Below are 26,894 nucleotides of genomic sequence, written 5' to 3' on the forward strand. Positions count from 1 at the left end.
AAGGATCGCGGAGAGCGAATGTCGTCATGAGCGGTGGGTAGGAATTAAAAACGTTGGTGTTTATATTACATTCTACTTTGTAAAAAAAATGTATATTTGTGTCACCGAAAAATCAATGCGCATTATGTTGCACGTGTAACTGTTTTCGGGGAACCGGGGCTTTTACACCCACCAAAATAAGCGACGCACTTCCGGAAAAAGCGCTGCTTTTTTATCAAAGAGAGTTTGAGCTGCTAGCTGCGTTAGCTCGCTGGGCTGAGCTGGGGCTCTTTCTCTGGTTTTAACACCAAGAAAACAGGCAAACAAGCGTTCCCATCTCGTTTATCAATGCCGCAATAAAGTGTTGAGTTATCCCGGCTGTGTGGGTGGAGTTTCCAGGGCGGGGGCAGCTTTATTTGAGGCAGAAGCCACACAGGTAACAGTTGGCGCTAGCCAGCAGCTGCTAGTGTTGAGCCTGATTTATAGTTCTGCGTTACATCGACGCAGACCTACGCCGTAGGCTACGCCGTCGGTTTAACGCAGAACCATAAATCAGCCTTGAGCGGCACCAGTGTCTCTGATGGCGGCGCTGTTCTCAGGCCACACCGCTTTATTGATTTATTTTCCATTGGAAAATAATTTATATATTTAAATATATATTATTATATATAAATAATATATATTATTAAAATTAATAATAATAATATTATATTATATTTATAATAATACAATTATTATATTTATATATATATTATATATTTAAAATAATTTATTTATTTTCCATTGGGGGCTCACGTCGACACCGGCCCCGCTGGTAAAGTGTGTTCCCCCATCACAGTGAGGCAGATTAAAGGCTGAACCAGCCGCGACGTCTCCGGGGAAAGTGTTTCTGACCGTCAACTTAATTCATCCCGAGTCAAAGCTGCGTTTGTAAAGCTCTGATTTACAGAGCCGGGGAGATCCCCACAGAGAAGGCACTGCTTGTTTGTTCAGCTGATCAGCACCCAGCACAGAAACTGAGATTGTTTTCTGTCAGACTTTGAGAAATAGTTAATTTAGCTGTTTGTCTCCCTAAGGAGAAACATTTTGTGTTTGTATTTTGGTGTTTTTGTCAGGTTGTTGGTCCGTTGGTGTCATGTCATCATGTGTTGTTTTTTAATCTGTCAAAGCTTGACTGGAGTTTCTAGGACATTATCTACAGGACTGTCTCAGAAAATTAGAATATTGTGATAAAGTGCTTTTATTTTCTGTAGTGCAAAAATGTCATACATTCTGGATTCATTACAAATCAACTGAAATATTGCAAGCCTTTTATTATTTTAATATTGCTGATCATGGCTTACAGCTTAAGAAAACTCAAATATCCTATCTCAAAAAATTAGAATATTCTGGGAATCTTAATCTTAACCTGTAAGCCATAATCAGCAATATTAAAATAATAAAAGGGTTGCAATATTTCAATTGATTTGTAATGAATCCAGAATGTATGACATTTTTGTTTTTTTTAATTGCATTACAGAAAATAAAGGACTTTATCACAATATTCTAATTTTCTGAGACAGTCCTGTATAAGTGGTTGCTGAGGATGACAAATGGTTGCACGGTTTCATACAAAACGTGGACATTATTTGGGGAAAAGCAGGATCACATTTGATCCTGTCCAGGTGAAGTACTTTCTGCAAAGTGTAGGTGTTTTCAACGCAGAAGAGTTTTTCTTCTTTGGTTTATTTTGCAGTTGGAGAGGAGCTGTGATGAGTCACGCCTTCCTCAGCAGGAGTGCATTTTTCATTTCTAAACTAAGGCTGCTATGTGTGCTATGTGGCTGCTTTGTTTCATGTGCTATCCAGCTATCATGTCCTGAACTGATTGGTGTACACAAGTATTAGTATTTGCTTCTGCTGTCACACATGATGGCTGGTGAGGAAAAATATCCTTCCTGGTGCTACAGCAGTTGATTGTCAGATTTCACCCCCCTCAAACCTGCTGCTATGAACAGCAGTAAATGGTAAACTGACTGCATTTATCAAATGTTTTTCCAGACTTTATTACCACTCAGTGTCGTACACTACAACCTGCATTCACTTATTCACTTATTCACACTTCACTCTCATTAGGGTCTTGCATACTGGCGTTCTGTAACATTTCTGTAGAAGTGGGCCCCCAATTTTACTCCACTGGCCTTTACATACTGGCCCAAGGAAGAGAGAAACATACCAGAACCATGTGTATGTTATAAATACACGGAACCACAGTGTGACTCCACACCTGTGCGTGAAATATACCGAAGGGGTCAATCACGTTTATTGCGCTCATGGTAATACTAATACCGGTAATTAAAAGAGCACGTGTTGTACAAGAGAGGCGCGTGGATGAGAGCGTGACGCTGTGTGTGCAGTGCGCTGTTGTGTATTGACCGGGAAGGTTTGAACATTGTAACTAAACAGATTCAGTTGTACGTACAGCATCAGTTCAGGGAATAAAAACCCTGCGGCTGCTCCAGCTGGAAGTGTCCGGGTCTTCCTCGCCGACTGGAGGTGTCCGGGTCTTCCTCGCCGGCTGGAAGAGTCCGGGTCTTCCTCGCCGGCTGGAAGAGTCCGGGTCTTCCTCGCCGACTGGAGGTGTCCGGGTCTTCCTCGCCGGCTGGAAGAGTCCGGGTCTTCCTCGCCGGCTGGAAGAGTCCGGGTCTTCCTCGCCGACTGGAGGTGTCCGGGTCTTCCTCGCCGGCCGGAGGTGTCCGGGTCTTCCTCGCCGGCCGGAGGTGTCCGGGTCTTCCTCGCCGGCCGGAGGTGTCCGGGTCTTCCTCGCCGGCCGGAGGTGTCCGGGTCTTCCTCGCCGGCCGGAAGAGTCCGGGTCTTCCTCGCCGGCCGGAGGTGTCCGGGTCTTCCTCGCCGGCCGGAGGTGTCCGGGTCTTCCTCGCCGGCTGGAGGTGTCCGGGTCTTCCTCGCCGGCTGGAAGTGTCCGGGTCTTCCTCGCCGGCTGGAAGTGTCGGGGTCTTCCTCGCCGGCTGGAAGTGTCGGGGTCTTCCTCGCCGGCTGGAAGTGTCGGGGTCTTCCTCGCCGGCTGGAAGTGTCCGGGTCTTCCTCGCCGGCTGGAAGTGTCGGGGTCTTCCTCGCCGGCTGGAAGTGTCCGGGTCTTCCTCGCCGGCTGGAAGTGTCCGGGTCTTCCTCGCCGGCTGGAAGTGTCGGGGTCTTCCTCGCCGGCTGGAAGAGTCCGGGTCTTCCTCGCCGGCCGGAGGTGTCCGGGTCTTCCTCGCCGGCCGGAGGTGTCCGGGTCTTCCTCGCCGGCCGGAGGTGTCCGGGTCTTCCTCGCCGGCCGGAGGTGTCCGGGTCTTCCTCGCCGGCCGGAGGTGTCCGGGTCTTCCTCGCCGGCCGGAGGTGTCCGGGTCTTCCTCGCCGGCCGGAGGTGTCCGGGTCTTCCTCGCCGGCCGGAGGTGTCCGGGTCTTCCTCGCCGGCCGGAGGTGTCCGGGTCTTCCTCGCCGGCCGGAGGTGTCCGGGTCTTCTTGCCGGCCGGAGGTGTCCGGGTCTTCCTCGCCGGCTGGAAGAGTCCGGGTCTTCCTCGCCGGCCGGAGGTGTCTGGGTCTTCCTCGCCGGCTGGAGGTGTCCGGGTCTTCCTCACCGGCTAGAATAGTCCGGGTCTTCCTCACTGGCTGCTGTTTGCTCTGTGAGCGGGTTTTAACCTCGGGGGCTGCTCGTCCCTGGAGCGATGTGCGGACTTGTGCTTGTGACTGTGGTCGGCACACGAACAACATGACCAGAAAGTTAACTTTTAACACTTCTCACTCGGTTACAGAATAGGGGGTGGCCCTTACATACACGACCAGTCTCCCCTTTTTCACGCCTATTGGTCTTCCTCGAGAGGGGGAAAGAAGGAGTGATCAGATGTTTTATAATGCACCCTCAAATCTAAGTCTAAAATATGTTATTATAAGAAGGAAAGCATTGGACAGAAGTCTAGCGAGCATCCTTTACAAACAGCAGCACAACCTGAACACTTACCTGATAATACTTCATATGTCTCTGAATGGTCATGCAGCTAAGTGGCTTTGTCGTTGCCTCACAGCAACAAAGTTGCTGGTTTGACTCCTTATGTGTGGAGTTTGCATGTTCTCTCTGTGCTTGTGTGGGTTTTCTCTGGCTACTCCGGCTTCCTCCCTCAGTCCAAAAAAATGTATGTTACTGTAGGTTGATTGATGATTTTAAATATATACGTATGTGGCCCTGCAATGGACTGTCAACCTGAGCTGGGATAGGCTCCAGCAGATCCCTATGACCCTGTACAGGATTAAGCGGGTATAGAAAATGAATGTATGGTCATACAGCTAGCTCAAGCAGGAACAACAATACAGAAAGGCGTATTGAGAACCTTTTCTAAACACAGGCACAACTCGACAAGTTCAAAGGTAATTACAACTGGTGGCTTTGACAGTAACCACATTACCACAGTAACATGATGCTTAATGCTGGGTTGAGCTCATTACCGTCATCACAACATTCATTTCATTTTATTTACAGATTGATTGACAGTGACACTGTCACTGTAAGGGGTGAAACTCGTACAAACTAAGCCTTCGCCAATGTTTCACTGACCATCTTTCTTTATATTTTCACCAAGGTCACTTGATGGAACAGAACCTTGATGGTCAATTAAAGTTATTGGGAAGTCCTCTGTTTTACTGATGAAGTCTATCTGCTTATTAGTAGTTTGTGATTTTTTAAAGGCTTGTGTACCTGTCTTTTACAATGCTGAAGAATACAAACAGAAACATAAAGTACCAAAACATGGAAATATCTTCAAAACTGGGCATTTTGTTGCTTGATCGTTGGAACACGTCTCTCATGCAATTAGGCTACAACTGATTAACATTAACAAATAACCAGAAAACCACAGTAATTTTTTGTTTTGTTACTGAAGGAAAATTAAAAAAAATCTGTACAAACACAGCCCAAATTACAACTTTGTTATCCAATTTATTGCTAAAGATGAATGACTACGGCTGAGGTAAATTATTCGAACGAGACATTGTTTGGCCTGTAATCATTTGCCAGACTTGTATATAAAAATACAGATAAAAAGATAAAATAGGATTATCAAATGTAATCTTTTATTTTTTTCTTGTTCAATTCAATTTTATTTATATAGCGTCTATTACAACAAAAGTTGTCTCTAGGATCTTTCCAGAGACCCAGAACATAAACCCCCGAGAAATTATTACATAAACAATGGCAGGTAAAAACTTTTGTTGGGTCTTTTGTTGATCATATCTAATTGAAAGTAGACAAACATTGCCACATATGGGAGGTGGTGGGTTTTCAGTTAGAATAGATATAAAATATCTATTTAAACAAACTTTAAGATCTGCATGGCACACACATTGCATTGAACAACAGCTAAAAAAGAAAGTTCTGTAAAAAAACTAATATACCTGAATCACAGATCTTGGTAGCTAGATCCCACCCTACCAAATGTGTGATAAACAATATAAATGGGTGAAAAAAGGCGGGCTATGTTACCAATGCTTAAAGATGGACTAAACCTTTGTATGCACTGCTTAATTTAAAAAATAATGAATGCTCCACAGAGGCAGGTGCAGGCACACCTGCAATTAAGACATTTCGACAAAAACAGAAATGATGTCATGTTGTGATTTTTATTGCGTTCCCAAGTTTTCAATGTTGGTTATGGTGATGAGTTTATGCTGTTTGATTTGCATGTACAGGACATTTGTTTGACGAGAGATGAGTTATAAACCTGTTGTGCAGTCCTGCAGAAAGATGGAGGTCTGATAACTTTGATCATACCCTGTGTATCTATTGTGTGCATGAAACAGCAAAGATAGGAAGATACTGAAATGTTTGTTGTTCTTTGTGCAAATCTTGTACTACAGTAAATGGATAGTGGCAGGAGTCTGATTTAGACTTTGCTTCGTGTTTCCCAGAACAACAGGACAGTATGGCCACCACTGTTGCTGTCAGTCCCAGTGAATACCTTCAGCCCTCCACCGCTTCTACACAAGTGAGTTGCAATAAGATACTGTTTCTTTCTGCTCTCTTTCTTTACTTGATCCCTTCTTTGATGATCGATTCGTGAAACCAGACTGTTTTTATTCTGCCGTACACCAGGCTTTAAGTCCATGCATTCATACTGTTAGTCACCTGACACATTAATGATGCCTGTTAAATCGACCCTGAGGATAATTTAACATAACATCACCTAATCTGATGTTAGCAGGTTGATGTTGGACAACTCAACAACTGAGAATAAGTGGACACAGATATTATATAATCAAGTTATTCATCATATCTCTTTGATAGAAGATGCAGCTTTGCATTTATTTATTAGAATGACAGAACATATACGTTTAAGGAAATCTACAACAATTGCAGATTGCAAGTATGGTTTGACACATTTTTGGAAAACTAATGCGTTTTGTGGTTAAGTAGCATGCCTAACAGGGACTTTCCAGAGACACTATGCAAAATATAAGCTTTATTAATAAGAGGAAGGAGTTCAGCTCCATTGCTCACCTCCCCATAATAGAGCTTTCATCCATACATATTTTTCTCATACAGTTAGACCTGGAAATGGTTGGATTTTATTATTTTTTCTAAGCCATTTACTTAAAATACATTCAGGGGACATTTGCACATAGGTTGTAGAATAAAAGTCCAGACTATCCTCTTTAATTTAAGATCATGATAAGTCTTTGTTCAAGGGTTCTAATACAATGAATGCAATTAGCTAAAAAGCCATTTTGTGGGCGGGTGTGGAATTTTACTTTATTCATTCTTCATTAGTCAAGCAATAACATGTCTGGCCTTACAGGACGCCAGACTAAAGCTCGAGTGGCACCGGACGCAGTGTGTGAGCGGACCTGCAGCCGGTTGATGTGAATCACCATCATTGTAGTCAATGACAGAAGTCACATAGCGCGCAAAGGCTTTGAGAGGTTCAGAAGTGTTCTCAAGCGACGTCCACGCTGCTCCGCTGGAAAGACACTGCTAGTCTTTTTTGGCGCTTGACCTCAAGTGAACTATGTGAATTTATACATAACAATTTGAGTTGGCAGGACGTCAGTCATCAGAATAGGATGGAGAATCCAGTTTATTTATGAAATAAAACTCCATGAGTGGGTGCCGAGCGGCGCAGACTCGTAGACGGACATTACGTCATACTATGAAGGCTGCAGGTAAACAATTCAGAGGGTTTCAGAACAGATTTGAACCCCATACGAGAAATAGTTGAGTTTAGAAGCCGACACAAACATTTTAGTCATACTTTTTATTTTTTTAAATTCTAGTCTGAAATAGTAAAGATATACGTGTTTAAATGAGTAGACCATCACGTGATTATTTTGTGAACTTGAAGATAAACTCTTAATCTCACGAATCCAGCCGAGGAGGCAGTGCTCTGTTTTCTAACGCTCCCTGTGGGAATTGGGGTGTCCTGAAGACGGAGCAAAACCGCTGCAAAACCTGACCCCGGTGCTTTCTGCTCCCTGTGTAACGCTGGCGTAAGATCTTGCACAAGGAACTCTTTAGACCCAAAGTGATTTTTTTTATTTTTTGAGCAACTGGTTTCCTCAGCAAACCTGGTCATTCCTGCACGCTTGACTTAGATAATGTCACACGCTCACATGCTCAATCACACATAGGCTTTGACATTGTGCTCAAAATATCTACACAGCCCTGCTTAGTGCCCTATTTAGTAGAAATAGACTATATCTGCGTTAATACGTCTTCATTTCAAAATCCAAAACTTTTTTCATCCACACCATGCTGGAAAATTCAACCCTTCAACCCAGAAAACATTGATCTATGGAGATGGCATTCTAGGTGTGAGCAGGACTGCTGCGTTTCAATGTGGGTGGACAAAAATGCCCAATTCAGTCATCATTCATAAGGAGAACTTCTAACTCTGGCCCTGTTTACACCATGTTTTCTACGCAAACCTTTTTCCTTTGCGTATTTAAAAAAAAAAAAGAAAAATAATGTACAAAACAGCGGAATGAAAACGGGTAAAACGTGACCAGAAATGATGTAGTGGGCGCATGCCAGGCCTGTAGTGTGAAACTTTGCAACGACACACCCAGGTGTGCACCACACCTTCATAACACCGGAAAACACGACACAACAGAAGCGTTGCGTGCCAACCGCTAGGAAAAAACACAACAACGACAAAAGACGGCAAGCGTGTGGACTGACAAAGAAGAATTGTCACTACTACTTGTGACTCTGACCCGTGTGTCTCTGCTGACGGAATAAATGTTTTACCAGAAACAAGTTTGGCCTCTACAGACCAAATAGATTAAAAAGATGCAGCAGCACAAACATGAGGTCTGGCAAACGAAGGTCTGCCATTGTTGTTGTGCTTTTTGCAGGATAAGCAGGGTCTGAGTGTGCGACTGTACGGTGCCGTGAAAGACGTCATTGTCGCTTAAAGATTCCAGTTCAAACTGCACCTTGTGTTGCTGGAACATTTCACTTTGGGGTTTTATCCACCTGACTATTGGGCTGGAGTCTGCAGCCCTGGCTGAATGTGCCATTTCTGTCTGGAAACTGTAGAACCAACAGCAACATTTTTCAAGGGCTGAAATGAAATTGGTCAAATGAATGTAACCATAAAGTAAAGATGTTCCACTGGGCAAATCAAGGAGGTTGCAAGCCAATATTGCAAAACTTTCCTATGGTGTTTTTCTTTTTTTTTTAAGAAGAAAAAATAAAGAAGAATTGAGATTCTGTTTATAAAACTGACATAGTACCAGATGGTGAATAGAAGTAAATATTAACTGATACAATAATCTTATTTTTGGCAGCATTGGCGAATATTTCTGATACTGATATCTATATCAGAACAGGTCTACCATGAAGACAATGGTAGTTTTTACCACTCTGAGACGTATTATTGCTGCTAAATACTAGCATTTAATCCCATTCCATTGATGGCTAAGGCTGAACGATTTTGGAAAATAATCTAATTGGAATGCCAAATCCAGGTCTACCAGGCCTACAGCCTCAAAGACACGAAGTGTAAATATGAAATTACTGGCAAAACAATTAAGGTTATACAAATTTGAAAAGTCAAATGATTATTTTTCATTAAAAATATCAGGTTTGACCAAATATTAAATATTGGGGCCAATGAAAACACAGTGCAATTAATAAATTCCTTAACATTTTTATAATCGTATTATGAAAGAAATTGAACCTGTTCCAGAGTTATTTTAATCCTAGTTATTATGGTTTTTTTTAACTGGACCTGGTTTAAGGCCTTGTTGCTTTAAAATGCTTTATTGTTTTAATGTATAAACTAACTTTGGGGTCGTAACCTTTAGTCTTGTGGTGGTTCAGAAGTTAACTTCAGTGTTAGCAGATACTCCTGCTCCATTTGTAGCTGGGACAGTAAATACATTTAATACAGATATGATGTTACTTGTTTAAGCGCCTCTTTTAAAGGTCACATTAGTTGATAGTTTGAATCAGAGCTCTGATTGGCAGATAGAGTTCCTACTATCCAATATCCCACTGCGAGACAAAGACTTTAATTTACTTCATTGTTGAAAATAGTTTTCATGATTTGAAATTGAAAATCACGGGAAAGGTGTGTTGCTTCCATTTTGGGCTTTTTGGCTTGTCTATGGCACTAGTGCTCATCATTTTAGCCATAGAGCTGTTGTACATATGGTGTATGTCGTTTTTTAAGTGTCAGAACAAGGTTGTTGTTTTACTCCATGAAGTAGGGATGTTAGCACGGCATGCTCTGCTACCTGATGTTGAGCAGCATCTTCTTTTTTTTCCCCAACTCAAATAATCCCACACTGGATGTGTTGATGCTCCTCGAGACTAATCATCTGATCCAGTCTCTGACTTTTATGTCGAACCAGAGGCCATCGCGCAACAGATCAAGCCCAGCATGAAAAGTTGACGTCCTGAGTTCACTCTTGTCTTGTGACAACCTTGTTATTGTTCACATTGCGATTACTTGATATGACATCACGATATTATTGCAAATACAGTCAATCGTTCAGCCTTAGGCATAACTGAAGCACATGCAGTTTCTGCTTGTCAGTTCTGAAAAAGCTATTAGAAGCACGTCTTTAGATCAATATTGATCATTTTTATCTTCTGAATATAACAATGGTGAATGTTAATTATCTTTCTTGAGATTACTGGGTTTTAGCAACTAAGATTATTTATTATTTTTTTCCCCAGACAGCTTGAATATTACATCAACTTAAAAATACATCACTTGAATAGGTTTTTTTTTTTTTTTTTTTTTTTAAGATAATTAGAAAATTGCTACACTGAGTGAATGTAATATTTAGTGTCACCAAGCTTGGACGCAGGTAGCAGCTCAGGTACATGTAGAGGTGTTAAAGCTGGTGCTTCCCTGTTCTGCAGCCTGAGAATCACACACAGTACTGGAGTTGAGGGGGGATGAGGGGGGATGGCATCCCCCCCTGAAATAAAAACGGTCCAAATCATCCCCCCCCTGTAAAACTGCCATCCCCCCTTTCCATCCCTTATGTCATTTCATCAATGAATGTGGTTTTACTGCTATTTCAACATTTAGAGTCATCACCAGAAAAATAACATCAGAAAAATAACTTGTATGACAATTTTCACCTGTTTCAAGTAAATTTTTACTTTAAATAAGTAGAAAAATCTGCCAGTGGGACAAGATTTATCTTCTTATTACAAGCAAAAAAATCTTCTCTCTACTTGAAACAGGTGAAAATTGTTGTTTTTTCCAGTGATGAGTCTTGTTTTAAGTGTAATGAGATTTTTTTTAACTAAAATTAGACATTTTAACTAGAAATAATACAAATATTCTTGTTAAGATTGTGAGTTTTTGCAGTGATCCATGTTACTTATCCTGTGAAGGACAGAATCATATTGATAAGTTCAGAAAAGTGTTTTTTATTGTTGTGTTTTGATGTATTTGATGTAAGCCCAGTGGGTATTTAAAGCTTACAGAAGGCTGCATTTAACTGCTGCTATGTCATTCCTGCAGTATTTCTGCAGGTGTTTTGGTCACTGCTATTATTTGTAATATATTATATTATTTGTAATCAGCACAAATTATCTGTCCCCATATGATTAAAATCCACCATCCCTCCTGATTTTATTTTACAACTCGAGTACTGATCACACATATGGACCAGAGACCGCCACAAAGGCATCGCAGGTGGAAACTCAAACCTACTACAACACTGAGTTTTAATATCTAGTTGAAGCTTGGACTTTTTTTTTCTTTTCCATATTTGTTTTAGCTTCAGTTCTCTCCGATATCTCATCTTCTTGGGCTGGTTTTATGTTGATTTTGTCCTCTGTTTCTTGTAGCAGGACGCCCAGCCGTCTCCGCTGGCCCTACTAGCGGCCACCTGCAGTAAAATCGGCCCTCCTGCTGCTCAGGCCACCGTCACATCCCCTCCAGCACAGCCACAGCCGCGGAGGCTTCTTCCCATAAAGCCGGCTCCCATAGCCCCCGCTCCACCAAAAAACCTGGGTTTCCTTTCAACAAAGGGCAATGTGATCCAGCTTCCTGCCGGATTGGGCTCCACTGCCCCTGGCAACCCAATTGTCCTTACTATCCAGCAGAGTCCTGCCCGCACCAACACCCCTGGCCCTGCCAACATCCAATACCAGGTGGTGCCACAGATGCAGGGTGGCCAGACTATCCAGATGATGCCACAGGGAGGACAGATCCAACTTATTCCAGGCACCAACCAGGCCATCATTACCACTCCAATGACTGTGCCGGCCCCGGCGGCCGCCACCGCTCCCGTCACTCCCCAGAAGACCGTAGCCATAAAGCCCTCTCTAAAGGTGCGGAAGCCAAACAACACAGCTGCAAATGTGGTGCAGCTGCCAAGTGGGCTCACACTTCCCCTGAACGTGTCCACAGGAGAGGTGGGTGGAACTCCAATCGTCACAGAAACGGCAGCTGTTCTTCCCACTCCTGAAAAGGGACGACGAGGGAGAAGGAAGAAAGTGGTTTTGCCTGCTGAACCTCCTCCGCCTGCTCCCACACAGCCCTCTTCCCCATCCCCGGAGCAAATGGAGACCATACTAATAGAAGCTGGGGACAACATCATACAGGTACACCTTCTTGCTGCACAAACATACAACAGAGGTGCCAAACATTAGTTGCAGTTACTCACACTATAGTAGGGCTGCAGTTATCGAATATTTTAGTAATCGATTAATCCATCGATTAATCGAGTAATCGGATAAAATATATATTTGTTTAGTTAAAGAGCAATTATAAATATACATAAGATGTTAATTGACATCACTAAGACTAAATGATATAATCCAGTAGGTTCATGGCTGTGCATTTAAAAACCCTGAACTTACACCAGTTGATCAAATTCACTGCCTTCACTCAAAAAACTAAGGATCTTACCAAGAAGTTTTCTTATTTCTAACCTAAAAATGCCATTACAACTGATAACACACATCACTTAAAAGGTTAGGTGTTTTTCCCACGTGTTTCAATTGAACTTTCATTTAATTTTAAGTTCTAGTTAAGTTTTAAGTTAAAGTATAAGATTTTGAGTTTTGGCAGTGTTCAAAATAAAGACCTGCTGTATTGGAGCACATTAGGCACCAGTGCTTGTTTTATCCATCAATGACTACAGAGCTAAAATTGAAAACTACCCAGTTAGCTTTATTACGTTTTTATTTTTCTGATATTTTCTGCCTTTTCTTTTAGTTAAAACTGTAGCGGGAACAGATGTTTAGAGGAATCTATGTATGTACCGGGTTAGAGGGGGAACATATAGGAGAACGGACCAGAAGAATATAGCGTGGATTGAAAATAAAAGTTAAGCACTGAGCTACATGTGTCTCCCGTCTGGGCCATTGCAGACTGTCTGAGCACATAGAGATATATAATATACATATATCTATGCCTGAGCATGATGTTACAAAAACCAAACATATCCGCCCCCTCTTTCTTCTTCCTTTACGTGTGCGGCGTCAGCGCGTTGTGCCGCATTAAATGTAGTCCGGGCGAAATACCTGCTTTGATCTGGTGAAATTAAACGATTCCTCGGGGCAGAGAAAATTCCTCGATCATTTTTTGTAATCGAATTACTCAAATTATTCGAGGAATCGTTTCAGCCCTACATATACACTATAGTACAAGAATCTACATGTTCATAAAACCATCTAAATGTGTCTTAATGGATTCTATGAGATTACTGTTTTTCTTATGATTTTCTTTTGGGTGAAGCAATTGTTCAGCTGTAACATGACTTAGGACAGTGTTCCTTAATCAAGGTCCCCAGGGTGCACTGCAGTGCATCATTTAGACATTCACCCTGTCACCAAACTCTGCACAAATCTGTCATTGACTCAGTCATTTGAATGATCTGTGGTGTATCTGGATCATGTGAAACATGCAGGACGGGGGGTCCCCGAGGACCAGGGTTGGGAACCCTGACCTGAAACATGCAGGACAGTAAGCTCTGACCACATATCTAGGATGCTTTCACACCTACAGTTACCACTCTGGTTTTATTTTCCCACCTCATGTGGTTAGTTTTGTCCAGTGTGGGCACAGTGATCACAGCCAGGTGCAGATGGCTGTTCTCTTTTGGTTTAAAGTGATTTGTTTATGATGCACTGATTCATGGGAAAGGTGCGACAAGTTTACAAACTCAGTGACTACGTTTACATGCAGTCAAAATTCGGGTTATTACTAATATTATTATATTACTGAAACATTCGGAATATTCCGTTTACATGCGTGAGCAAACAGGGTTATCCCTGTTTACATGGTGATTAATCATTTGGGATATCTGGATCAAACCAGCGACGCACGGAGAACGTCATGACGCAATTAAGCCGCTTTTGCACTAGTCTCACTTCTCCTCGGTTCTACCCGCCACGGCCCCATTTTGCGCTTTCGCACTAGGGCTGAGACGGGTAGAGCCGCTCCAAGTCGATACTTTTTTCTGTAACCATTTCAGCGAGGTTCTATAGCGGGCTGAGCCGGGACTATTTCTGAGGTCACCACCCTCCACGCCACTGATTGGTCGGGGGGCGGGGCCGTCATCAAACTACAGGCCCCTGATTGGTCGGGGGGCGGGGCCGTCAAACGTTTGAATCAGGAAGCGGGAGTCAGCGCGAGAGCGACCTGCGGCGATTTTATTATACAGCACAAACGTCTGTTTGGTGATCCAACTCTGAGGTGCAGATGTTCATAAACCTGGTGGCTGACGAGAGAATTAAAAAAGGGATGTAGACGGGCTGTTTTACTCTCAGCCGCTCACGGCTCCAGCTGATTTCTGATCAGCGCCGACATGAACAAAGCGGTTGCGCAATCGAGTACGTCACAGCAGCTTCACCCCAACCTGCCCGGTTCTCCCCTGGCAGTGCGAAAACACACAAGTGGAGCCGTGTCAAGCCGCGCGGAGCCAAGCCGAGCTGAAGTGAGACTAGTGCAAAAGTGCCATTAGCGTCATTTCTGCTTCTTCTTCCTGTATCCAAATTCAAAACAAATGCTGCTTCGCGCAACTTTTCTCTCACCTTCTTGTAAATCTTCTATCCCGGTACTTTCTACCGTCTACAAATGCAGAAATGTTCATATCCTTCATTACATTTATGAAGTGATTAGTCTCCTCCTGGTCTTGGTTTCTCCGTGTTTAGAAGAACTTCCTGGACTCAAAAGACCAGGATTCCTTGCAAACAGAGCATGTGCAGAAAACAAATTCCTGTTCCGTTTGATGGGGATATTCCGTTTACATGACCCAATATTCAGGTTTTACAAGGAGTAACCCAGGGCTCATGTTGGGGTTTTTAAAAACCGGAATATGAGCAAATTCAGGTTATTCAAAGGGGTTATTGGTGTTTACATGGCCGTGCAAATTCAGGTTATTGCTAATATTTGGGTTTTAAAAGGGTAATTGAGTGCATGGAAACGCAGTCACTGTTTCACACCTTGCTACAAATTTTAGTGTGAACATGGTTTTTAAGCTCAAGGCTGGTTATTGACATTAAGGACAGCAACATATCTGACCTTATCTTACAGGTTATTTACTTAAATAAATAACATACTTTGGAAACTGTCCATGAATTTAGTTATTTAAATCCGTTAGTCTCATCTCTTATGTGTTTCCAGTCTACATTAACAGTGGCTGAGTTTACATCCTCAGTCTTAATGACTTTCCTTTTTTAAGCTTTCACTTTAATATTTACACTGATCAACTCAATGTTTATGTTCACTCACTTCTGTCTTTGGCAGAACTTCTTGGCAGGGCAGTTTTTTATAAAAAGGCTTAAAAAACATACATTGTCAGCTAAACAGTGCCAAACAGCAAAATGGACTTTTTGGACTGCAGGAATATTTTTATGTCTGGGTTGTTGGAGAAAGTTTCTTGCGTCTGCAACGTAGAAAATCATTGTAGTTCATAGAACTGCTTTTCCCGTTTTTCATTCCTAAGCTGCATAAGAGTCAGAGCCTCCTTTGCATGAGAGAAATCATCCATGATGCAACTCTGCTGTCAGTGGGTGAAACAATTTAACTGCAGGGTAGTAGCGCAGACAACTCAGGTTCACAGTAAGTGTTTGAATTCATGGCCGTTTAGTGAGTTCAGTGGAGCTGAAGAGGCTAAAAGGAGTGAGCACGGTGCTAGCATTGGCAAGGGGAAAAGCAAACACAAAAAAAGGATATGAAGACATATTGCTTCATGTCTGTTGAATGCATTAATAAAACTTTCTGCACCAAGTCAGCAGTGCTATATTTACGGCTCTTAAATGAGGCCAAAGCTTCATTTAATGCAGGTGAAATGAGAACACTGTTAATGTCATGAAACTCCTTTTTTGTTTTATTTTTTTTAATACTTTTTATTTAGCCAGGATGCTCTCACATGATCTCTTCTTCCAAGATGTACTGGGAATACGGCAGTTTAATATAAAGGAAAGTGGAAAGTAGGAAGAGAAGCAGCACTCCACGGTTTTGGGAACGACTGGAATAATGTCTTATGTCTCTGTGTTTGCAGGCAGGGAACAATCTATTGATTGTGCAGAGTCCTGGGCAGCCGGCTATGGTGCAACAAGTTCAGCTGGTCCAGCCCAAGCCGGAGTCTCAGTTGGTTCAAATCCCCCAGCAAGCCCTGAAGGTGGTGCAGGCTGCGTCTGCCACGCTGCCGACGGTTCCCCAGAGACAACCCACCTCTACGAGTATGAGCATCTCTCCAACTGATCCCTCACCAACACAGGTATCTGTTCTGATGGTGTTTTACTTGAGCTAAGGATCAGCGACTCTGTAGGAGTTCCACCGCCGTATCTGAAAGATTTCACTTTAGGGAGCCAATCCCCTCGTAGCAAGAGGCTGTGGTCTCTGTGGGAGCCTCACATGGAGCCACACGCCCTCATTGACTTCTCAGCAGCAGCAGGACAAAGCTCTTCCTTGTTCTCCAAAACCAACGAGACATAAAGAAGAAAACACATTTGATTTGTCTCCTGAATCAAGTTTTATTCCTGCAATGTTGTGAGTTCTCTTATGGCTCATTTACACTAGTACCTGCTCGGCTTCGCTCTGGTTGGCTCTGCTCTGTTTCGAGGGGTTTCCACCAGGTCCTTTTTTCGTACCTAGTTGGCCGGGGTTCCAACCGAGCTGAGTCAGGCTGAACGAGCAACATCACAAGGCTGAAGGCCACTGATTGGCCAGAGAGTAAAGTCTCTGACGAGTCTTGATAGCAACTCCATATTCAAAACCCAGGTTTTAAATATGGCGGCTGTTCCAAAGTTTACTTTACAGCTAAACTCGGGTAGATGGCAACAAACCTACTCTGTGGTGCAACGAGGTCCACACGTCTCTGTGCCCCGTGGCTGATGCACATCCAGACGGGACTCGTTTAATCCACCTAACCTGGCATGACTCAAGAACCTTCACCTGTCGATCACCAAAACTCCAAAAATAGAGTTGTGGTGGAACTGTTGTAGCAATGCTGCTAAAAACACAGAGGGACAAGTGCCAGAAAGGCCAAGGAGAAATCACAACTGCTAAATTACCACCAGTATGGTTTAATGGGGTTTAGGTCCAAGGGTTGCAACCTGCCCATGGTGTTGTGTTTTTTTCTGCAGGGGAGAAATGAGTCAACAGTAGCTTGAAACTAGCACATGTCCCCGAAACATGGATGCTATGCCAAGAAGCCACCTGAGTATTTTACCATTTTTATCCCCAATGCAGAAATGCTTTGCACTGGTTAGTGGATACTTGGCTGACAAAATATTTCACAGGGGGTACATCACTGAAAAACAGACAGTGTCCTAGAGAGTATCTGTGTGTCCTTCCCCCTGTTTTGTTCACGGGAGCTTTGTGTCCTCCTGTGTTGGGAGGAGTCACAGGGTTCGCAGGGGACAGCAGTTCTCAGGGAAACGCTTGTAACAAGCTGGAGAGCGTGTCACCCCTGGGCTGGTTGCAGCCCGAGACAGCACTGAGGTCACAGTATCGTGCTCCCGTACCTCTGCTGCCATACGTGCACACTTTACCCAACAGCTTGACTGCATCCATGGTCAGTGAAATGGTCAGACTGTAGTTCTGCCAACGTGTGCTGACTGGTAACCAAAACAAAACCATGGTAGGAGAGAAGCACAGATGTAAACTGCTGACGGCAGTTTAGAGAGGGTAGAATGCAAATACTTCATATTTGGGCATTACTTATTCTTTCCTTGGATTTATTGAAACACGTCTGTAAATTAGCACACAAGTCTAATATCAGCTTTAATCTTCTAACTTTCCTTCCATAGATAATATTCAAAACGGCTTCGGGTGAGTGGCAGACGATCCAGCTTCAGGATTCCATCTCTACGACGACGACCACCGCCACGACAGTCGCCCCCACCACCACCATATCCACGCCGGCCGGCCAGAAGAAGACTCAAGCGGCAGGAAAAAAGGAGCGGACCCTGGCCAAAATAGCTCCGGCTGGTGGAATGATTGCGTTCAACCCCTCCCAGCTCTCGTCAGCGGCCCAAGCCGTCCAGACCATCAGCATCAACGGGGTCCAGGTCCAGGGAGTTCCTGTTACCATCACCAACGCAGGCGGTGAGCTGATGGAGGGTCTGTCCATGATTTCTGTTGATTGTTTAGAACAAGAGAAACTTACTATTGATTAACACTTGACACTGGGGGCAGTTGGCACAGATCAATTCAAATAAAAACTACTTTGTAACTAAAACACTGGGAAGTAAAAAAAAAGGATCATGCTGAATTATTAGCAGATCAGAAGATAATATCCACCAGAAGTTTAAGTTTAAGTTTAGAGTTTATTTTACAAATAATTAAAAAAAACACAAATACAGATAATAATCAATCAATTGAAGTTTGTAAAATGGGACTCCCCAGAAGCTACTGTAGCTTATGAATAGGGGCCCAGTCACACAGCAGAACAACTATAAATTACACATATAATACATATACATACTATATATAACCTTATAACCTATATAAGAAAAAAAAAAACAAACCCTGAGACCTCCTCAGATTTCCTAGATACAAATATATTCATATAAAAATAATACATCAGGTATTGGTACATAAAAAAAATAATAAGAGACATAATTTAATAACAATTTTTGTTTTAGTCTTTTTTTTTTTAAATGAGAGAGATCCAGACTCTTTTATAGCAACTATCAATCTCATTCCAAATTTTTGGACCTTTGCAGGTTACACTGAAACTTGTACATTTCAGTTTCCTTAGCTTTCCCTTTAAAAGTTGTTTTCCCCTTGTGGTGTGTTCATGAGTGTTAGGGTTAGGGTTAGGTTCATGTGTTCATGAGTTTTAGGGTTAGGTTCATGTGTTCATGAGTGGGAGCATAAATGGGGATGAGATGACAGAGTCTGTCATTGAGTCTAAACACTACATTGTGGAAAATGTTTCAAAAACTTATATCCATAAAAAAGAGGATCAGAGGGAGCATTAAATTTGCTCCATGATATAACTCGAATCACTTTCTTTTGTAAGATCTGTAATTTGTCAACATAACTTGGATATGTATTACACCATAAAACGAAATTACAATAATTTAAATGAAGCTCAAATAGAGACCAGTACAGAGTTAGGAGAGGCTTCAAGTCTATAAAATAAGCCGACATATTTAGATAATTTCTTTGATAATTCCAGAAGAAACTATGCAGGAAACATAAGGGAGAAAAGGCCCAAATTATTACATGTTTTTAAATGCTTTCACAGCTGCAGGTTGTTCATTACATATTAATATTTATTAATATTGGATTAAATATGTTTTTACAAGAACTTGTCTGTTACATTGCATGTCTCTTTGTTCGGTAGGTCAGCAGCACCTGACGGTGCAGACGATGCAGGGGGGAGGGATACAGATCGCTTCAGCGCAGGGACAGCCGGCCATCCAGGTGGACCAGACTCTTACGCTGGAGCTGCCCAGTCAGCCAGGAGAGAAGAAACGACGCATGGCCTGCACCTGCCCCAACTGTAAAGATGCAGACAAAAGGTGAATGACAAGAGATGGAAAAATATGTGTTGGCAGAATATTTGAGTTTCCTACGAGAGAAAAAAGGCACAGATTTAGAATCAAAGTCTAAGACATACTTTATGGCCTGAAAATGGATATCATGGACTAGGGCTGGGCGATATGGACCAGAAGTCATATCTCCATATTTTCCAGCTGAATGGCGATACTCGATATATATCGATATTTTTTCTGTGACATAATTGGGGTTTCCCCCAAAGCATTATAGCATAGCATCTCTGTTAGCATCTCTGTTAGCTTCCTTTTTTTCTGAGGCAAAACCCTTAAAAAAACAGTCAGTTTTAATACAAAGCCTCGTGCCAAATGTCACACAGATTCCTTTATTAACAGAGGTCTGCACAATATCAAAATGTATAAAACAAATGAAATAAAAATAAACTGCCTGCATATATAGAATAAAAATGCTTCTTGAATAAAATAAAACAAATATCCCTTTCCTGCATAACAATTAAATTAAAATACACTGTGCAATTAATACAATGTAGACAGTAACAGGCAGACTTTTCCACTGAGGTTGACAGTTGTGCAAATAACAAAACATTTGTGCAAATCTCAAATAAAACATTCAAGTCAATTTGTCACAAAATAAGCTATATCAAATTTTTTCTTTTTTTTTTTAATCGATATAAACGATATTGTCTCGTACCATATCGCGTTTGAAAATATATCGATATATATTAAAATCTCGATATATCGCCCAGCCCTATCATGGACAAAGAATCTCAGATAAAGTGACATGTACAGAGATTTCTTCTAACATGAACTTTGAATGCAAAGCTAATTGTTATTTGCAATGTTTGCAATAATTCATCAGCTTAAACAAACCTACTGTTTCTGTCTCTGCTGAAATCATTGCTAAAGGCTATAATCTTCAATGCTCAGCTTGACCCTGGAAACTCTGCGTCACAGAGTGTGTTTGTGTGCTCTTACTTTGTAGGCCTGGGGAGGTGGGGAAAAGGAAACACATCTGCCACGTCCCCGGCTGCGAGAAAACGTTCAGGAAAACGTCGCTGCTCAGAGCTCACGTCCGGTTGCACACCGGGGAGAGGCCCTTTGTCTGCAACTGGGTTTTCTGTGGGAAACGCTTCACACGCAGCGACGAGCTGCAGAGGCATGCAAGGACGCACACAGGTGCTGCAGTTTTCTAAACACATGTATACACAGACAGAGAATCACAGGTGCAGTGAGGGAGAGGGGAACCCGCTGCTGGAGAGGCCGGTGTGGAAGACGGTGGGAGCTGCTGATACATGTCACATGGACACAGTCATGTTTGTGATTTGACAGATATAACAAGACAAGAAAATGTAAAATATGTTGTTTTTCACGCCGTTTATGAAAGTTTTGCCAGTTCACTAACAGCATGTAATGAATAGTGAGTTCCAAAATAAAAAGAGCAACACTTTTATCCTAACATGTAAATACACTTTCTTGCCCAAATCATTTCACAGTGCTGCTCTTCCAGGGTGTGGAAGTGCTATTGCTAGGGGTGTAACGATACACTAATCTCACGATACGGTACAATACTCGATATTGAGGTCACGATAACGATACGATATTATAGCAGTATTTTTTTAACAACCTTGAATGAGGAACATATGACTGGAAAAAATAGTCTTTTATTTGAAAGACACAAAATACAAAACAATACTGTACGTTTTCCCTATTGTTACAGGTTGTAATGTTTTATAACTGTTTAAGTTTTAAAGAGAAAGCCAGGCCAACCATTTTCCACAAACTACAACTAAAATTAAATAAATACATCAAAGTAAATAAATACATACAATTTTACATCATAAAAAGATTGATTCATGCTCACCTTATAAGTGTAAGAGGAGATTTATTTTTGTTAAGAAGGTTATTTAGGTAATTCAGGGTTCATTATTTTATAAATATATTCTTTCTATTCTGATGTAAATCAGGGACTATAATGACACTAGTCAGTTTATCTGTAGTGATTAGTCTGTTTTAGATTGGGCGGAGTGATACGCCACAGTACGGCACTAGGTGCTGTGTTGATGTTCTAAAATCCTACACTGTTGACGGACATTAAAGTACACTGGAACTCAGCAGAAGTTTCCCCGTGTTTATCCTACTCACCACCCCAAAAAGGTTTAATTTAATAAGGTAAGGCTTAACTCTACACCAGCCTTACATCAGTAAAAGTTCAGAGCTCAAAACGGGGCCGCAAAACGGTACTAGTTTCTTCTGAGCGGAGGAAGATTTTGGTACGCGGGTCGAGGCGCGGTCGGATGGTCGTAACTAGTCAACACAATGGATTAATATTAATAACCCAATATCGCGATACACTTTGTCACCTCCACGACACGTTTCGTGACGTTTTTGTATCGCAAAATTTCGTGGCACGATATATTGTTACACCCCTAGCTATCGCATACTTTTACTTTTACTTTGATTGAGTTGTTGTTGACATGTCATCTTATTAACACCATATGATGCAGCTGCTGACATCATGATGACGGAGAACAAATGTTTTGCTACAACGATAACTGGTAGTTTTGGTCTTTCTGAGAGAAATCAAAGGAGGGATTGTTCTGAGATCAGGAAGCTCATGAGCAGCATGTTAAAGGAAGAACATCTCCCAGCAGCTCCGTGTTCCTGTGACTACAGTTGCAGAGTTCATTCAGAAGTTTAGGGTCAGCAGGACTGTAGCCAGCTTCCCTGTGGACACCAGAGGAACATTGATGACAAATGGAAGAGACAGATAATATGAATGGTAATCAAAGAGCCCACAAGAACTCTGGAAGAGAGTCAAGGTGAATTCCAAGGTCAATGCACATCAGTGTCAGGTCGAGCCGTCCGTCACCGTTTGAGCAGAAGTTGATGACTGTTGAAAGCAAATGAAAACGCAAGACTGGAGTCTGTCAGAATGCATATTGACAAGCCGGGAAACTTCAAGGAGACTGTCCTTTAGACAGATGAGATGAAACCAGAGCTGTTTGGCAGGTTACATCAGCTCTGTGTTCAGACACAGAATGAAGCATTCAAAGACAAGAACAATGTCATGACTGTGAGACATGGAGGGGGTTCTGTTGTGTTCTGAGGCTTCTTAGCTGCGTCTGGTACACGGTCTCCTCAATCTGCGGAGGATACAGTGACATTTCAAGGCTAGCACCACTTTGTGGAGCAAAGGTGTCAGAAAACTTGCCAAGAATGACTAAGGTCAAATTTTTGGGGAAATCAGAAGTGTGTGTCTATGAGCCCTGACCTAAATCTTATTGAACATCTGTGGAAAGAGCTGGAACATGAAGTCTGGAGAGGAAAGCCTTTGTGGAACAATTTGTTAATGAGATTTGGGACAAAATGCCTGTACAGGTGCAGGAATCTCCTCGAGAGTTACAAAAATCACTCGGTTGCCGCAGAACTGAAGGTCTAAGTTAAAAGTATTGCAGGCCGTCCAGTTTTAAATGATACCCTCTGTTTTTTTAAAGAGGGTGTCTAAAACTTGGCTGGCTGCCGTTCAGGCTCAAAAACTGCAATTCAGCGATAGCTTTGTGCTAAGAGAGGACGGGAGCAGGCGTCAAAGTTACCTTGGGCGGTTTTTGCTGATAGTAGAGACAGTAGACCGGCCGACACTGAGCTAATATTCCTTCAAATGAAAATGACACTGATATTACAACTTGAAAAGTGAAATTGCTTGATAGCGCAGGCACAATTTTCTTAATGAAGATGCACCCGGTTGGAAATCAAAAGCATTACTCACACCTTTTCTTCTGTCATTGTTCCTACAGGAGACAAGCGCTTTGAGTGCAGCCAGTGTCAGAAGCGCTTCATGAGGAGCGACCACCTTACGAAGCATTACAAGACTCACATAAACACCAAGAACTTGTGAGCGGACTTGAATGTGTTTTTACTCTGGCGGGCTGTGAGGATTGTTCTGGAGGAAGGAGGTTCGGTTCTGATCACACAGGGAGATGCTCCACATCAAGCCCTCATGTTCGCTGTCACTCCTGCAGGATGTGCCTGTGTGAGCTAGAGAGAAATCCTTCCACACAAACTTCAGACTGATCCAGAAAGGTCAATAATAATGTTTTATTTTGCTTTTTTTCTTTTTCCTTTCCCTTTAATTCTCCTGTCCGAGTAAACGCCAGAACCAGCACCAGCTGAATTTGTACGATAAGAAGGTGTAATTTGAGATGATGATGATGCTCGAGTCTTCTTGCTTATTTATTAACTTCTATGAAGGACACAAAGTTAATCCGACACCAGAGCCTGAGATTCCAGGATCTGTGTGACAGTTTCCAGCTCCTTTGGGTTTTTGCAACCAAAACTTTTTTCTTTTTTTCTTCTTCCATTTGTTTGGTTTTTGGAATATTTGTAGCGGCCTGAGACTGCCAAGCACCAAAAAAGGATTTATGGTCGGAAATGTTGTTTTAGAGTTACTGGTGAATTAAATCCTAAACTTATCCTTTGGAAAAAGTTTAGATGGTTATATCTGACATTTTTAAACTAATGTTATCATAAATAATGATAACTATAATAAGCGATTTATCCAGTGTTTCCCTGCATAGCTACACTAGAGTTGGACTAAATGAGGCTCAGAGTAAAAACACAGGATACAAAATCAAAGCAAAAATCACTTTCAAAGACGCAAGAGTTGGTTTTGTTCACATTAGTGAGGCTCACGTTAGTCCGTCCAGAGAGGCAGGACAGAGTAGCAGTAAGTCGGGGTCAGAGAGGGATAAATACGGACTATAGGGCCCACACTCACTGTGCCTTACACGTTGATACTGGAAGTTTCACATATTTCAAGATAAGAATATTTATTGGGTAACATAGAAAGGATGCTAGTGGAAATACCAGGCCAACAGTTTGAGCTACCCTTCCAAATGTTACAGGTGATGCAGTGGTACACTTGATCATCATTTTACTGCGAACGCAAATGAAAACATGTATTTCTGAAGTTCAAAAGCAGAAATGAAACTGAAAAGTTCCAAATGAAATTTCGTCAACACTTTTCTAACTTAAGAGTAGGAGCGTATCAGGTTGTTTTTTTTCTCCAAAGCCTGTCTCATCAGCAAGTCACATTTGATATGTGAGTGATTTGTCCTGTACTTTACTCATAAGCTGTTTGATCAGATTGATGAGCAACATGTAAGTACCCTAAACACACCTTTAGAGAAACACTGCAATGAATTCTGACCGGCTCCTTCATTCACTGTGTTTTTGAGACACTTGAGGGGGATTTGGCGGTCAGGTTAGAACGTGTTAAGTCCTAATGTGTTAAAACACATTCAAATATTAGTGATCAGACCTGGCCGCTACATAACTGGTTATCCATCTTGGATACCACAGAAGGTACAGAGTGTCTTGGGCTAGGCGTCAGATTTCAATACTCGTTTGGTACTGAAACGTCATTCTTTGACTTCTCATTCTCTTTCAAGTCATCATTCATTTAAACTCTCTTTAGACTGTATTCCACATGTTGTTAAATGCCTGCTTGGTCGTCGTCAGCTCAATGAAACACCACCATAACTGCTGCTTCTTCAAGAAATAAATTATTTGAAATTTTGTCCTGATGTATATTTAAAAGAATATACTTCCCTGAGTAAAGAATCCAAGAAGTGCAAACGTTGCTCGTCGTGTCCTCGGAAATAGGATGAACAAGATTCCAGGGTTCCAGTTTCACTCTGCTTCACTTACAGTATCATTTTGATCTAGTGATTTATAGCCTATGCATTGTTGTATATATGATTGGATTTTTAATTATTGGGCCTGATTTGACAATCATGTCACATGATGTAAAAAAAAAACCTAAAAAACAAAATGCTTCCTCAACTTTCTTAGTCATATTTTTCAGCTACAGTATATGATTTGTGTCGATATATACAGGCGACTGGCATCGGTTGTACTGTACAGGATTCATAAGAGAAATCCTACTATTCCTAACCTTTTTAATAGTGCACATGTGTACCGTGTTTTACCACCAGTTCATCAGTCTGTTTCAAGTGTGACGTTGAGAGTTCGTCTTCTTCAAACAGATTTAACTCGATTGAGAAGCTGATGGGTCAAATGAGTTTTGGAGCTTGGAGATTGATGGCTGAGGTGTTTTAATTACACATTTTTATGTAAATTAAAAAAAAACTTTGTCAAACTAGATTTTTATTTGTAAAGCACTCGGAGCAAGATTTCATTGAAGTTCTTCACAGAGGTGCAGATGTAAAGTTTAGGTGGCCAATATTTGGTTTGTTTTATTTCATTTCCTTTTTTTTTTCTTTAAACATGTGTCCAAACACGTGAAATGCTATTGGGATGGCGAGACGGACCCATATTTATGCTTTTCATGTTTTAAATATGTAAATATAGTGTGTGTCCTCGGACACGGTATATGTAGGATATTAAAGAAAATCAAAGTGAAGCTGCATCGCTGTCCCGTTGGCGCAGCCGGCCGGGAAGGAAAGGACTTTGTACAGTTTGTAAGGATTCAAATATAATGTGACGTTGTATAGCTTCATTCCTGCTTTGTATAAGGTGTCTAGATCTTTTTTCTGTTGAATGAAAGATGCCTTAGACAGCTGGGCCCAGTATTTAACTTTGCTTTTCTAATTATGCTTAACATTTGTAAAAAACATATTTTCAAATTTTAACTTATGTTACATGATAATGTCTTTGAGCACTGATTAAAAAAAGCCAGGTTCCAAAATTTGTAAAATGAATGCTGATTGAAATTAAATATTTGTTGTTTTTTCAGTTTTTTTTGTTTTGTTTTGTTTTTTATCCCAAATTAAGGAACTACTGGTGCCTGGTTTCTGTGAATTCAAAAGCTGTCCTTCTCCTAGCATATATGTAACACACTTGTGCTTATCAGGAGGAAAACAGACAACCAGCAATTACATTCATGAATTATATGAAGGTGCTACAACATAGTTTGCTCCTTTTCTACAATCACATCTACAATAAAAGGCTCAACCATTACAATTGTTCCTGCATTTGTTCTTACTGCGGTTTCATGTTTCAAAACTGCCTTAAATGAAGTTAATAGTGGGAGTGACAAAAAAAAACAACCTGTTTGATGCTTAATTAAATTGCAGTTTGCATCTTAAAACCATATAAATCTACTTTATAACATTCAGATTTTTACAGTCAAGTTGCATACAAATATATTACCAAATAAACTATATATATAAGATATGCACTGTAAATGCACATTTTTCATCCATCCCTACATACAAGAATACCCACTTGAGCCCAACGTCTGCAGTTGTTTGTCTAATCTTCAGAAAGAGAATGCTGGGCTGCAGACCAGACCACATGTTTCATGAAATGTTTGCCTTGTTAAATAGATGTGATTTCAAGACCTCCCATATAAAGAAACTGGTGTTTCTTTAATGAAATTATTTGTGCATACAGGACTGTCAGAAAATTAGAATATTGTG

General features: G+C 41.6%; 1 protein-coding gene across 6 annotated transcripts; it reads left to right on the forward strand.

Annotated features, from left to right (window-relative positions):
- sp2 (sp2 transcription factor) lies at positions 1 to 26,436 on the forward strand. 6 transcript variants are annotated; one of them, XM_061727393.1, is made up of 8 exons: positions 1 to 33; positions 5,916 to 5,992; positions 11,323 to 12,078; positions 15,987 to 16,205; positions 17,740 to 18,052; positions 19,284 to 19,461; positions 20,438 to 20,631; positions 23,250 to 26,436. In XM_061727393.1, exons 1-8 carry the CDS (start codon positions 27 to 29, stop codon positions 23,348 to 23,350), a joined length of 1,845 nt encoding a protein of 614 aa, XP_061583377.1. In that variant the 5' UTR covers positions 1 to 26; the 3' UTR covers positions 23,351 to 26,436. The 6 variants fall into 6 exon arrangements, with proteins under 6 accessions (XP_061583377.1, XP_061583414.1, XP_061583367.1 ...); XM_061727430.1 differs by having other exon boundaries at positions 17,740 to 18,037; XM_061727383.1 differs by having other exon boundaries at positions 2 to 33; positions 11,320 to 12,078.
- Positions 26,437 to 26,894: the final 458 nt, after the last annotated feature.

This window comes from Cololabis saira, chromosome 1 (genome assembly GCF_033807715.1).
Source record: "Cololabis saira isolate AMF1-May2022 chromosome 1, fColSai1.1, whole genome shotgun sequence".
Lineage (NCBI taxonomy): Eukaryota > Metazoa > Chordata > Actinopteri > Beloniformes > Belonidae > Cololabis > Cololabis saira.

Bases quoted from the DNA above. Each gene is read 5' to 3' on its own strand.
- sp2 (XM_061727383.1), top strand. The intron at 12,079-15,986 runs GTACACCTTCTT...CTGTGTTTGCAG, and splicing joins CTGGGGACAACATCATACAG to GCAGGGAACAATCTATTGAT. The intron at 20,632-23,249 runs GTGCTGCAGTTT...TTGTTCCTACAG, and splicing joins GCATGCAAGGACGCACACAG to GAGACAAGCGCTTTGAGTGC.